The sequence below is a fragment of the Leguminivora glycinivorella genome, chromosome 8, assembly GCF_023078275.1.
Source record: "Leguminivora glycinivorella isolate SPB_JAAS2020 chromosome 8, LegGlyc_1.1, whole genome shotgun sequence".
Lineage (NCBI taxonomy): Eukaryota > Metazoa > Arthropoda > Insecta > Lepidoptera > Tortricidae > Leguminivora > Leguminivora glycinivorella.
This window is the reverse complement of record NC_062978.1, coordinates 20,187,127-20,201,482: the sequence shown is the minus strand read 5'-3', so window position 1 is coordinate 20,201,482 and position 14,356 is coordinate 20,187,127. Positions and strand designations below refer to the sequence as shown.

The 14,356-nt window shown below is 35.5% G+C and overlaps 1 protein-coding gene across 1 annotated transcript; it reads right to left on the bottom strand.

The window, feature by feature from the left end:
* Nucleotides 1-1,710: 1,710 nt before the first annotated feature.
* LOC125229059 (cytochrome P450 6B4-like) lies at nucleotides 1,711-3,560 on the bottom strand. Its single transcript, XM_048133836.1, has one exon. It carries the CDS (start codon nucleotides 3,516-3,518, stop codon nucleotides 2,007-2,009), a length of 1,512 nt encoding a protein of 503 aa, XP_047989793.1. The 5' UTR covers nucleotides 3,519-3,560; the 3' UTR covers nucleotides 1,711-2,006.
* Nucleotides 3,561-14,356: the final 10,796 nt, after the last annotated feature.

Genomic DNA, 14,356 nt, shown 5'->3' with positions numbered 1-14,356 from the left:
GACATGAGCCAAGCTTTTGACCATGTTTCTCACGACCTCCTTCTAAAAAAATGTGAAGTGTATGGTTTAAGAGGTGTAGTTCAGAAATTTCTTAGAAGCTATCTCAGTAATCGACGTCAAATGGTTGAAATTACAAGTGTCAACTGCGAAAATATAGAAGAGAAATTCCAATCAGAAACGAAACACAATAGGACACACAGTAGGAGTTCCACAAGGGACAATTTTGGGGCCTCTTCTTTTCTTACTTTACGTCAATGATTTGCCATTAATTAGCAATTATAATTGCACACTATTTGCTGATGATATATCGGTGGTCATACCTGACAATAATAACTCGAACTACAATGACTCAATTAATAATACCATCAGTGATATAATACTATGGCTTAAAGCAAATAATTTGCAAGTAAACCTAGACAAAACTAAATATATGCAACTTATCAACCAAAGGGGGAAAAAAATTAATCTTAATGTCTCATATAATGGTCATAATTTAAAAGAATGTGAGAGTACTACTTTTCTTGGTTTCGTGTTGGATGATCATTGTAGTTGGAAACAGCACGTTGACAAGATTTGTTCTAAAATTAATCGGTTTGCATATGTCCTATGGCGACTAACGAGAATAGCGGATACAAAAACCGCCTTAAAAGCATATCACGGTTTGGTAGCGTCGAACTTGCGATACGGGATATTGATATGGGGAAATTCTGTGCATATTCATCGTGCTTTCCTAGCGCAAAAGCAATGTGTAAGAGCAATAGCCAACATCAACATACCAACATCCTGCAAAGAATACTTTGTTAGCTTAAAATTACTAACAGTACATTCAATGTACATTTATGAAGTGTGTATTTTTGTTAAACAGCATAATGAATTATTTCAAAAGAAAAGAGAGGTTACAAAAATTAGCACACGTTATCCAGATCAACTTGTCCTTCCAAAAATGCACACTGCAATGAAGGGTAAAAATTGTTATGCGATGTGTATTAAGATATTTAATCATTTACCAGAGCCGTTAAGAGATCTGCCAGTGAAAAAATTTAGGGGACAACTATTTAGTTGGCTAGTCCAGAAATGTTTTTATAGTACCACCGAATATTTTAATAATGTAAGTAAGTAGCTTTAGTTAAGTAGTTAGTATTAGCAAGTAAGCTAAAAAATGTAAAATTTGCATGACTTATTTAAGTCTAGATATATGAAACTATATGTTTGACTAAGATCTGTAAACACTATATCTATCGCAAATAAAGAATTATGAATTATGAATTATAATCACAATAAAATGAAGAAAATATCTAATAACAAATTACAATAATAGTAAAAAGTAATAACTGGTATGTACAATCATATACACAATTGAAATTAAAATTAGTATATATAATTCTTATATACTTAATGAAAAACATTGCATTCCGTTTAGTTGAAATTTCTCGCAGCCAGTAAGTCCTGGTTAGTAGAAATTAGAAAGCCGCAGTCAAGATTGTAAAATAAAACTACCGCCATCGCCATCTGCAACTTCTTTATTTTTGCTTAAATAATTTTAATATCGAAAAGATTCTGAAAGCTAATTAACAAGGCATTTATTGTGATTTAAATGTGTATATTTGTGAAATAAAACTATGGAAACGGATTAAATCGCGTATAATGAATTTAAAATTCATCCCGACGTTTCGAACTCTTTACAGTGTTCGTGGTCAACGGGTGACGGGGTGACCCGTTGACCACGAACGCTGTAAAGAGTTCAAAACGTCGGGATGAATTTTAAATTCATTATACGCGATTTAATCCGTTTCCATAGTTTTATTTCGTGTGTATATTTGTTAAATTAAGTTAGGTGTAAACAACATTACCAAGCTAAGTAAGACATAGTTAGGTAGGTACTTAGTGAAAAATGGAAAATTCACTGTATCGAGAAACAGTTGGCTGTTGGTTTAATTAGATAGCTCTGCAGCTACTTTATTACAGCGAATATTTGCGTCTTCTCTTAAAATTCTTTAATCTATGCTCTACTGCCTAGGAATAAAGTTAATTTTGATTCCTCCCACTGGAAATGTCAAAGCTCTGTACGGGTCGTAGTGAAACTCTTTGCGCGTGTTTTCTGTGGCTTCTACCTTGAACATTAGGAGAATCTTCATCATCGCCACTTGCATCTGAACTTTTGCGAACCTGGCACCGATACAACCCCTTGGCCCCATACCAAAGGGAAGGTATCCTGCCGGGTGTCTCTTGGCCACGTTATCTGGAGTGAACCTGTCTGGATCAAATCTCGCCGGATCGGTCCAATACTTTTCATCGCTATGTAAGCTACTTAATGATATAACCACCTGTTGTCCCTTTTCGAGAGTTACATGGGTTCCTGGAATTTTGTAGTCCGCAACCGCGACGCGATTAATCAATACACCTTGGCTATTTATGCGAAGAGTCTCATTCAAAACTCTTTCAAAATATGTTAAGTCATTTAAAGCATCATACGTGATTTTTCCACCGTGTCGTTCTACAACTTCTTGAATTTCTTTTACTAATCTATCTTGAATTTCTGGATTCAATGCAAGTTGATATAACATATATGACATACGTGTGGCTGAAGTATCGAAGCCTGCCGCGTAAAACACAAAGGCTTGAGCGGCCATTAAATCTTCCGTTATTTCTAAAGATTCGATGTCCTCCTCTTCTGATCGTTTCCTTCCCTGCACTGTATGAAGTTGTTTCATCTCCAAAAGCAAATCCATGAAATCATTTTTGTCGCTTGGCGTTCCTTTTCTTGCAGTCATCACTTGAGTGACGAGGTTTTTGAAAAATTTTGTAATTTCCGTTGGGAAAATTGGTACTCCAATTTTAATGAATATACCGGGAAACAGCATGTTAATTTCATCGGTGTATCGTGTAGTAAAAATCATTTCATTAATTTTCTCCAAGAATTCTGTTGCTTCACATTTTTCGGTCATGTCCAAATCTAACCCAAACGCACAAGTTCCTATATTCATCATAGTAAACTTACTCATGAGAGCCTTTACCTCTTGTTCAGGTTGCGTTTGAGTTACTTTTTCTAGAAATCTAATGAATTTATCACTTGTTTCATTAATCAGAGGGAACATGTTTTTCAATTTTGCAGAAGTGAAGAGTGGTGTAAACTTATATCTCAATATACGCCATGTATTCGCAGGTGCGGAGAGGAGATTCATGGCCAATGCTTCCTTACCAGACCATAATACACGATCCGCGAAAATGTCGAAATCTTTGACCAACACTTGTTTCACGATATCCGGGTCTCGGATCAGTAGGCACGGTGAAGTCATTTTGTAAACTCCCACAATTTTTTCCTGAGGAAAATCGTAATATATTTTCTGATAGACGGCTCCTATAATTTTCCGGCGAAGAACAGACTCTTTTATATTGCCGAACAGAGGGATGGGCGTAGGACCTGCAACGTTTCGGTCCCGCCAGTAGTTAAAATTTCGCGTAAAGAAGCGATACAGACAATAACCTACTGTAGCTATAAGGATAAACGCCAGCGCCATTTTAATTAGTCTGCCGATGTACGAACCTGAGGTGATACTACTGAAAAGTTTTAATTGCTCATAGTTTGGACTCAGCTGTGTCAATAATTCCAATATGTGCCTACCTAAATGTAGATATATTAATAACTTACCAATTAGAATAAATTTCTAGTTAATTTCACAATTGTGTACAACTCAGATATTGTTAACCCTTTACCGCATGGATTTTTTAATCTCTACGAATTAAATATATGTGATAAAATAACATAAACGTAATAACGTAAAAATTATGAAAAAAATCTAAATTCAACCTAATTAGAAATATTAGTAAAAAACCACCAGTTCCAGATTAGGAACCATATATGCATCAATGGCTACGCCGTGTCCCTGGTCTAATTTGGAACAGTATGCGGTAATATGTATGGGAATGAAGATGACAAAAAAAAATACAATTTCAAAACAGTTTTTTATTTTTAATTATTTCGCGTGAAAAAGAAAACCAAAACCACTTGAAGACACTATAAAAATATTTTTTTAGATGAATAACAATGTCGTCAATAAATCATTTTACGTGAAAAATCTGGAAACAATTGCGGTCTTTGTTGAGGCAAAAATAACCCGCATTTGTGGCAATATACATATATTTTTTGTAAGTAAAATAAAATATGTACAAAACACTGACTGCATGAAGTTCCATATTTGTCAAACTCACAAAAAAACCACTAATGCATACAGTTCCACATTAGTCCAATCTATTTTACCTATAACGCATAGTGATCCATTTTAGGAACATACTTTAACGACATCATACATAGTAATTTAAATATAAATACTTATGCGTTTTACCACAAAATCTTGCGGCATCCATTGTTTTAATAATTACCACTTAAAATATATTTATTACACTGAATACAATCACGAAAATCGTATATCAAAATTGTAGATCTACACTGGTCAAAAAGAGAAATAAAAAAACAAAGTGTGATGTAAAGCTGCATTTTTGGTATGTTATTTGGGGTCCTTGGGGGAATGTAGGATTATATTTTGCAAGCAAAAAAATGGTGTGCTAACTTCGTAATTTAAAAAAAAAGTAAAAGCATCAGACTTTTTTTTGGTTTTTGCCGTTTTATTAAAAAACTATGCATTTTTGATCAAAAGTTGCTTTATAATGTTGAAAGCGCATTAAATTCTAAACAGTTTGACATCTTTTTTATCAATATCCGTCAAATATTTTTTGAGATATGAAGCGTCAAAAAAGAGCATTTTTCCCCTTTCTATGAAAATATTCGTTTTGCTAATATTTTGAGACAGATATCAGCAAAACAACTCAGGCTATTACATAAATTGTAAAATAAAAATGTAGAAAATTTCACTAGCTTTCATTTAAGACCAAAAGAGTGCCAGTTATTTAAAAAAATAGGATTATATGATAAGTCTAGTATAACTGGATCAGAAATAATCGGTGGATGGTAATGGCCAAATGGGATAGTTTAGGTTTACATATATTTACAGGAGGCGTAGCGGAGAACGAATTATTATTATTTGGGGGCTGTTCAAGTATTACTCAGACACATATTTGCGTATATCAAATCAACATTTATTTAGTAAGTTAAGTTTACGGTCAGAAAGACCTCAGGATCGCCACTTGGCGGAAAAAAATATTTACGAGTAGAAAACCCTCATTAATTGAATCAGATTGTTCCGAAGTAATTGTTCTTGTACGGACTGGTTTTTAAAGCATATCACTGAGGGTCAATAACATCGATGCAATCTCACGAGCGTTGTCGTGGACGTGCCCGAATCATAGTATTCTCCGTTTAACGAAATATCAGTACATAGTATGTGTTGTATTGCACGCGCAGGTCTCTCACCGCCGCGTAGGTGTAGTCGGACCATAACTCGACAGTATACACGCTTGTACAAAAACTGAGGAACAGCTGTCTTTTTACGCTGTCACTACATTTGGCGAATCTTCTAGCCAACATGTTCGCCCTTACTGCGGTGGCTCGCCTCTGCCTTTCTATGTCCTCCTGGTCTTTTAAACTGGACAACAAGATGTGGCCAAGATTTTGACTTCGTGTACTCTCCGCAATTGAACTCCATCAAGCAAAAGAGGTGGTAGATGTGTGGGCATATGTGCTGCCTCCATGAGCATAAATTCAGACTTGTCCGGATTGTACAATATCTCATGTTATGCTGGCTGGCGTATCTCTCGCATTCTGCAAGTAACTTACGCATAGCTCCCACAGATGGTGCTAGTAGGACCATATCGTCTGCATATGCGATGTGATTTATCATTTGGCCATTGATGGAGCAGCCAACCTCGGTACTGGTCAAAGCCTGCGACAGCCCATCCATGTACACGCTGAAGAGAGCCGGAGACATCCTGCCTCCTTGTCTCACGCCACAGTTTAGCCCGCTGGCTGTGGACAGAGTTGACTTCCATCTTACTTCGTTCTTCTGCTGGGAATACCACTTCTCCAGTATTTTAATAATTGGCGTGGGCGCTTTCCGTTCCCGTAGTTTATTCCACAGCAATTGGTGGTCAAATACAACTCAAGTGGACTTTCTATCACTACAGGAGTTGTGCCATCAAGATGTAGAACCAGGACCCTCAAAACGGAAAAAGTAAAATGTAACTAATTCTGTTTTATTTTTCTAATTTACTAAACTTCAAAATTTTACTGTACTTTATTTCTTCATTAGTAATAGTCAAATCGATGCAAAGTTAGCTTAGACAATTTTTTCAGATAAACGGATATCAAAGAAAGTAAGATCGAATAGATAACACTTTCAACCTAAAACTTTTAGCGTAAACTATACCTTAACCAATCTACCAGACTCTTGGCTTCTCTATTTATAGATTTTTTTTTTTACCAAAGTAACTATTCGTCTTACTGACCTTTATTTGCACTAAAACTAAAGCAAAATAAATTTTATACAATGTTATATTGCAATATATATCATATCATGAAGTATTTTGCAGATATTTGTCTAAAAATATTGGCAAAACGCTACATTTTATAAATGCGTCAAAATTAACCTTTTTTCACGCTTCATATTTCGAAAACTATTTAACGGACATTGATAAAAAAGATGTCAAACTGTTTGAAATTTAATGAGCTTTCAACATTACAAAGCAACTTTTGACCAAAAACGCATAGTTTTTTAATAAAAAAATAAAAACCAAAAAAAGTCCGATTTTTTTACTTTTTTTTTTAAATTACGAAGTTAGCACACTTTTTTTTTGCTTGCAAAATATAGTCTTACATTCCCCCAAGGACTCCAAATAACATACCAAAAATCCAGCTTTACATCACACTTTGTTTTTTTAGCCGATTTTCATGTAAGATTTGACCGGTGTAATCGCACTTGCAACTAAAAATTGCCAATCGTCGGTAGAAATGAACATGTTTCATGAACCACAGACTAGATAGAAGTTATAACGAGTACAGAAAACGTTCCTTAATATGAGTACTTTCTACCTATTACAAGTTGAGCAAAACAAATGACGTTTTAATTGGTTTACGAGGAAAATAACATTACGTTCCAAATTTGGAACCATATATGCGGTAAAGGGTTAATGAGGTGATATTTCGTAAAACAGACAATGTCCCTACACAGCTGTGGCCATTCAAGTTCTTTGTCCATTAAAGTCCAATTAGAATTATTAGAATCACCGGAAAAGGAAATGTTTAGTTTACTCGTATTAGACAATTTAATTAATCAGTTTGGCAAACAATTGTCGTGCGTCTGATCAATCTTAACACAAAAATAAAATCGGAAGCTGCCAAACACTGATCACAAAAGAGCAGAAATTAAAAAGTGTCAACATCGTAGTGTCGTCTCGTTTTCTCACACATATTGATTTGAAAGGGATAACACTTTCTACATTGTTGCCACTTTTTAATAGCAGCGTTTTACCTTACAATAAAACGCATATTAAGCGAAATACCTTATTTGAAGCCTATTTAATATATTGAGAGACAGCGATACTGCTTGTAGATGCGTAGCGGTTCACAGCAGGTACCTACAGCTGAACACCTGTAAACAACTTGCAACTCCAGTTTTACGATTCAGGTTTCCCCTTCCACCAGGCGACCCGTGCCGTAGGGACGGCAACGATGTTTCATCATTGGTTCTCAAAATATTAATTTAACCGAAGTTGCAATATACCACTTACCAAACGGTTGCATCATTTATGAATTCAAATGTGAAATGAAATAAAGACGTATTTTCGAAACTGAATAGTCTAAAAATGTTGTTTACTAGCAGCGAACAACAAATACCCTCAAATGGAAAAATAAATGTGCCTTGGTTTATTGCAACTGAGTGTTGTAGCCACAGGCGTAGTTAAAAATATAGGCTTCAAATAAGGTATTTCGCTTAATATGCGTTTTATTGTAAGGTAAAACGCTGCTATTAAGCTTCTGTACCGTTATTTGAAGCCTATTTAATATATTGAGACGTGTCTGTATTCGCCTGGTGGTCAAGAAACGCCAATGTGATTAATTGAATCGCCAATGGAAATAACAACTTCAAGTGCACTTCACACATCAGATACCTTGTGTACCTATATGGAGGAATGTGAATTGCAGCTGACAGCAGCTGCAGTGACTGAATTGATAAGTGCACAGTGACCTATTTTTCTATTGTAACTTATTATTCGTCGGTAAGGAAAGTTTGAAACATTTTTAAATTTTATGTATATACTTATTATGTATATACCCATAATGATATTAAAATAAATTATGAAAAACCTGTTACTTTTTTATTTCATCCCCCTAACAAGGTCAGGTCATGACTTATGTTTACGTTTATTTCATTATAATATTCAATTTAATACACTTAGTATGTTTTTAATGTTTTGACCCCGACTCTGCAATTGCCAGTAAGTAGGGTTATTGCAGTATCATTAGGTACTTTTAGGGTATAAGCGAAAAACTTAAGTTTTGGATTGTGTGTCAAATTCCTCACAACTCGTTTATCTCTTTTCAGTATCATAGAATAATCGACATGACATAGGTACATTATATTGATATATTGATTTGCATGACATGATATTATTACATATGATATTATAGAAAACAGTTAAGGAACTGATCCATTCATTAATGCCTTATCCAAATAGTCACTATTTATTTCCGGCAATTACAGCATTACATAATAGACAGTGAATATTATGATTACTGCCTTATGGCTATGACATGGCAAAATTTGGTAGCGAAGAAAAATTTCGCTCAATCGGCTACAACTTTAAAAGTGTATAACACTAATGTGCGCAGCTATTGAAAACCTTAATACCCATGGTATGACTAATGTTCCGACAACCATGGTTCTTTCGTAATGTACTTAATTCGTTTTATGAAATCTAATTTTAGTAATTTTCCCGAGCATTCTAGTATGCCGGAAATATTCTTGGCCTCTTGGGTATAACCCATACTGAACCCATGTGTAACGTGGTTCCAATTTTATTAACGGAAATAATAATCTGGGCACGTTTGGTAAGTGCTAAAAAAAAAAAAAAAAAAAAAAAAAAAAAAAAAAAAAAAAAAAAAAAAAAAAAAAACTAATCACTCTAAAAAGTCTTATTATCATAAATTGAGGATAAGCACACTTGTGAATTTTTCATCATTGAAAACTCCTAAGCATAAGATACTCTTTTGGTAAACGAATCTATCATCCAGGAAGGAAGTGTAAGTATATCAAGTAACAAGACTATTGAGGCTTTGTAAAAGTATAACTTAGTCATTCGTTATACATTATGAGTATACGTATTAAGGTCATTGAATCCATTTATGAATACAGTCCTAAACAAAGTACCTCCTGTGCAATTGGTAGTAGTGGTACTACAATAGTTCAACTTTTAATTGCCTTGGTTAACAGGCTACAACTTAACCTTAGACTTTTTGTCTGGAGAGTTCTCTCCCAGTTCCCTAATATTTTTTGTTAGTTATTTACCCAATATGTATGTACTTTCTGTTAAGCCAAGGATTGGCATAGGCTAACAACGCCTAGGCGGCTAGACGCACATGTGCGAAGCGTTTTATTTGTAATTTGTACACATGTTAAGCCAATGCTGATGATAGAATTTTCTTCGTATATAAATGCCTTTTTGTTTTGGGTAACCAGCTTATGAAAGCGCAAGATGTTACAATCAAATATTTTTCTCCTTAAGGATACGTATGTATGCGGCTAAGACCTGTGATTTTCGTTGGAAGCATAAAGATATATAATCATTCCATTATATGGCATGACGTAGCCTTCTGGTTTTGTAATGAAGAATATGATATTGAGGTTAAGGTACCTAGATCTGTAGTTCCGAGATCTGAGGTCCAAACAAAATTTTGAGACACTCATCAAACCCCATGGGTCATGGGCTTATTCGGCATAGCTTTAAAATTGTTTTGACGGTCCATCTTTATATGAGTATTAAAATCATTTTGAAACCACATCAAGTACTTATCTTGCAAAATATTGTTACCAAAAACAATGATTAGGTATGAGAAATAGTTTTCCGAATACCCCATGAATGTGATATATTTATTAACCATAGAGGTTACTTTATTTAAAAAACAGATTAAAAGCTGTAATATGACAGCGTTTTAAGTTTGTAGTTGGGTTTATTAACCCGTACATTTCATCACTTCTTACGTAGGTGTCCTTTTTCCCTCTTTTATTTTTAAAAACGTGTTATGGCGGTAATCTTAACCTAAAACTCATAATTTAAATACGTATTGTTTCATTCGGACTAAATAATGAGTAGACGAGTCACCCCGTGCTACTTTATGAGGATGTGAACACATTTTAATGTAATGGTTCTTTGTAACATTGGTTCAGGTTGGTCCTGGAGCCTCAAAATATGTAATAACATATCACAACTGCATTCTTACATAGCGAAAAACTATGCAAAAATGTTTGCTATTTCATCCACATAGCCAATTCCTTAAAATGTGTTCAGCCCACGTGGGCTTAACTGAACAAATTAATGACCTAAAACAGTCCAAACCAATCTGATCTTTAGATTATTGGCCCCATGTGGCGCCGGAGCGGCCAGCGGGCTAGATAACTATTTGATTAAAATAATAGAATAAATAACCCATTTAAGATGTTTGGGAAACGGTTAATATCCTGAACCAAAGAATACTGCGGCCTTGATATGCATCAACACTATCAACAGGTTTACTTAAATGATTAAATGACCTCAAATCCCACTTTAAAACCTAAATAAGTAGGCTGATAAAACCGTGGTTAATTTTGAATATTATCGTGTCAACTCACTCCGCGTCAGCGTGAGCTAGGTGTTTCAAACGTCGTTAACGACAAAGATAAAATATGTAGTAGATAACTATATAGTGGAAAAAGTTTCCACAAAAAAAGAAACCACGTTTATCAAGTCGCCAGCAATAACTGTGATAATCTTTTTAGTCTTCACCAGACTCATCATCATCCTCCTTGCGTTATTCCGGCATTGGCCCCGGCCTGTGAAGGCCTGGGGTCCGCTTTGACAAGTCTTCTCGAGACTATTTAATGATTACTGGGAAGTGATTCCGCAGTAGAAATATATAACCCCTGTCAAAATGACTTTGTAATTAACAAAGTAAGCACTTGGTACTAAGCTTAGGAGGCGTTATCATATTGTGTTGTTTCCTCCATTACACGTAAGTTTCAAAACGCCTTGCGTAGGCCGACAAAAACCGCTTTAGAACCATGCTAATTGTATTATACCTATTATACCACATCTGCTTGATCTGCTTGTGACGCAGGATATGTAAACACGCGCCTTGCGAAGGCGGCAGGTTTTCAGCAGGCTAAATAAACTATTTAATCGCCTTGCGCAGGCAGAAAATTGAGTCACGAAAATTGCAAGCCTTGCGCAGACTGCAAAATTTTCAGCTGTCTTAACAATCATATTATTCACACACCTTGCGCAGGCGGGAAATATGAAAATGGGAAGATGCACGTCTTGCGCAGACGGCTGGTTTTTATCTAGATAAATAGTAATACTCATAAGCCTTAATAAGCGGGAAATTTATTATCGGTACCAAAATAAATAGACATTGGGGAATCTATTTTGCCAAAAACTGAGGAAGGCTTGTACTATGGTAGCAAGGCGACATATTACTCTTATTATAGACATATGTATACTTAAATACATAATAACACAACCGTAACTCGGGAAAAAATGGACGTAGTAAAAGGAAAAAGATCCAATTCATACAAACATAATTATTTGAATATAATCTCAACGTAAAAAGGAAAAGCCATTCAAATAAAAGGCCATTTTTAGAGGATGGCTATCTTTCGTTCAACTACGTCCCACTATTTGTGTGCATCACACAAACATATTCCCATACTGGGATTCGAACCCAGAACCATCTTAGGCTCTGCAGACAGGGTCACTGCCTACTGTGTTAGACTAGTGCTTTTACACCGTCTTAACACTTGATATTTTTTCCACTAATGCCTGCTTCCACAGAATAATAATTATTATACTAGCCTTTAATATCCTTAAGCGGACTATACACAAAATAAAAACATACTGGTTGTAAATTTCTTCACACCTTGCGCAGGTAAGAAGTTTTTAGTAAGCTAGTGCAATGATGCACCCTTTTACTCTGCTTACGCAGCAGCCAAGTAATCAAATTAATCAAATACGCTCGCCTTGCGTTATTAAACGCTATTATTATAGTTAAGGATTAAAGAGTGACTCTCTCGTATGCGGATTTTCTCAATTATCTTTAACCGGAACTTATATTTGGTAATTAATACAACTCTCCACATACCTGAGTTTCACTTTGTAATCCTTTACTTCCACTGGCAAGCGGCTTAGATTTGATTAAGGTATAAGAACATTACCAAACTACATTTTTCAGAGGTATCCCTGACGATACCGTACTGTGCATTTAAAATTGCCCATATTTATTTACGGAACATTTTTCGGATTACACAAACATGTTCCCCAAAGACGCTAATGATATAGGTTTGTTAGTTACCTTTCTTTAGAGCGGCAAGTCGATTTTAAGGCACACAGGGATCGGATATAAAAGCCAACATGATACTTAGAATCAATAAATATTTATTGACGCCCTTGCCAAGTCCGGCAGCTATAGGTTTTAACTTTCGACTTTTGATCTATTTCTGAATTCCGTTATCTATTTAAAGAGATTGTAAAGGAATTTTATCCCGCAGCACAATACCTACCACAATGGGCACGCACGGAAATTATCAGGTCACAGCACAGGCTCATCTTCGGCCGCAAGGCAAAACAAACACTAATCGCGTCAATTACGACTTTAATTAGGACTGTTTTAGTCTCAAAGAGGACAAGGAGATCATTTTTCAATTTTTACTTTCTTGACCTGTTCCGTGCTTAAGACGAATCGATTCACTGAAAAAAATAACTGAAAAAGAAATAAAAAATCGCTTACTTACGCGACACGCTGCGCTCAAAGTGAATCGATCAGGTGCTCAGCTTCTAAAACATTTAATTTATAATAGTAAACGAACGGTAAAACCGTTTTCTAAAACGATATTTTTGATTAAACTTACAAAAAATTCCAAGAATTAAAGAATTCTAAGAATTTTTTGTAGTGAACCGAACGTTCCGACAAACAGAACGCCAATGATGAAACATCGTTGCCGTCCCTACGGCACGGGTCGCCTGGTGGAAGGGGAAACCTGAATCGTAAAACTGGAGTTGCAAGTTGTTTACAGGTGTTCAGCTGTAGGTACCTGCTGTGAACCGCTACGCATCTACAAGCAGTATCGCTGTCTCTCAATATATTAAATAGGCTTCAAATAACGGTACAGAAGCTTAATTTCTACTCTTTTTGGTCAGATTGTATATCATATGATGGCAAAAGATGGAGTTAAAGTTAGCTAAGCTGCGGGCGTAGCACACTAGTAGGATAAACTTTATCGCATCGGTGCATCCCTATTCCCTATCACACATACAAATGATACAAATAGTGCGAAAAGGGCGGCCTGACGTTACTCGTATATCGTTTATCACGCAACCATGCTTGCCTGCCTGATTTGATTCGTGCCCATATTTCATTATTTTAGTAACGCCAATTCTTGGGATTAGTTGGCAAAGTCCCATGAGCCGTGGTGAATGGCAAGGAAGATGATTACCTATTTCATTATTTTTGTAACATAAAAATTCGGTGTTACTTTTAACAATGAAAGTTAATAAGAGTTTAGAATGATTATATTGCCCGGGATCATTGAGGTATATGTACTACGTACTAGAGGCGACGTTGCTAAGAGAATTTTTACACAACGCACTGCGGTCCATGGACCGCAACGTTGTCAGTCCTTACCAGGTCCTTGCGGTGCAGTGACGTGCCGTGATGCCTTTACTTTCCACGTGAATAATGCCTTCTCGTGTACTTAAAAATTGTACTAATCACTCGAGGAAATCAAATAAAAGCCAAGGTGTGACATTTCATCGGTAAATTAAACAAAAAACTCGTCTATAATATTTTAAGATTGAATATTCTACAAACTCGCGAGCGGGAGCGACACTGCCGCCATTTTGGTGACGCAATCATAGACTATAAAAAATTAACCGCGCAGATGTGCCATTTACACTGTTCCTACTAATGTGTTTCACCTCTAAATCCTCTAATAGAGTTGCGAAATATAAATATTTATATTTGGAAAATTATTAAGTAACTACTTACTATTTCATTAATTATGTTACTAAAATATAAAAAAAGTTTATTTGTTTCATATATATAGTTAATAGTTTTTGAGTAAAATTGTATTTTTAGCACGCTCACTTTTTGCAGTTTTCTTCGGCCTGGTCATGAAAAAAGGGAACAATTGATACGCTTTGTCCAAAAGAATCGTGC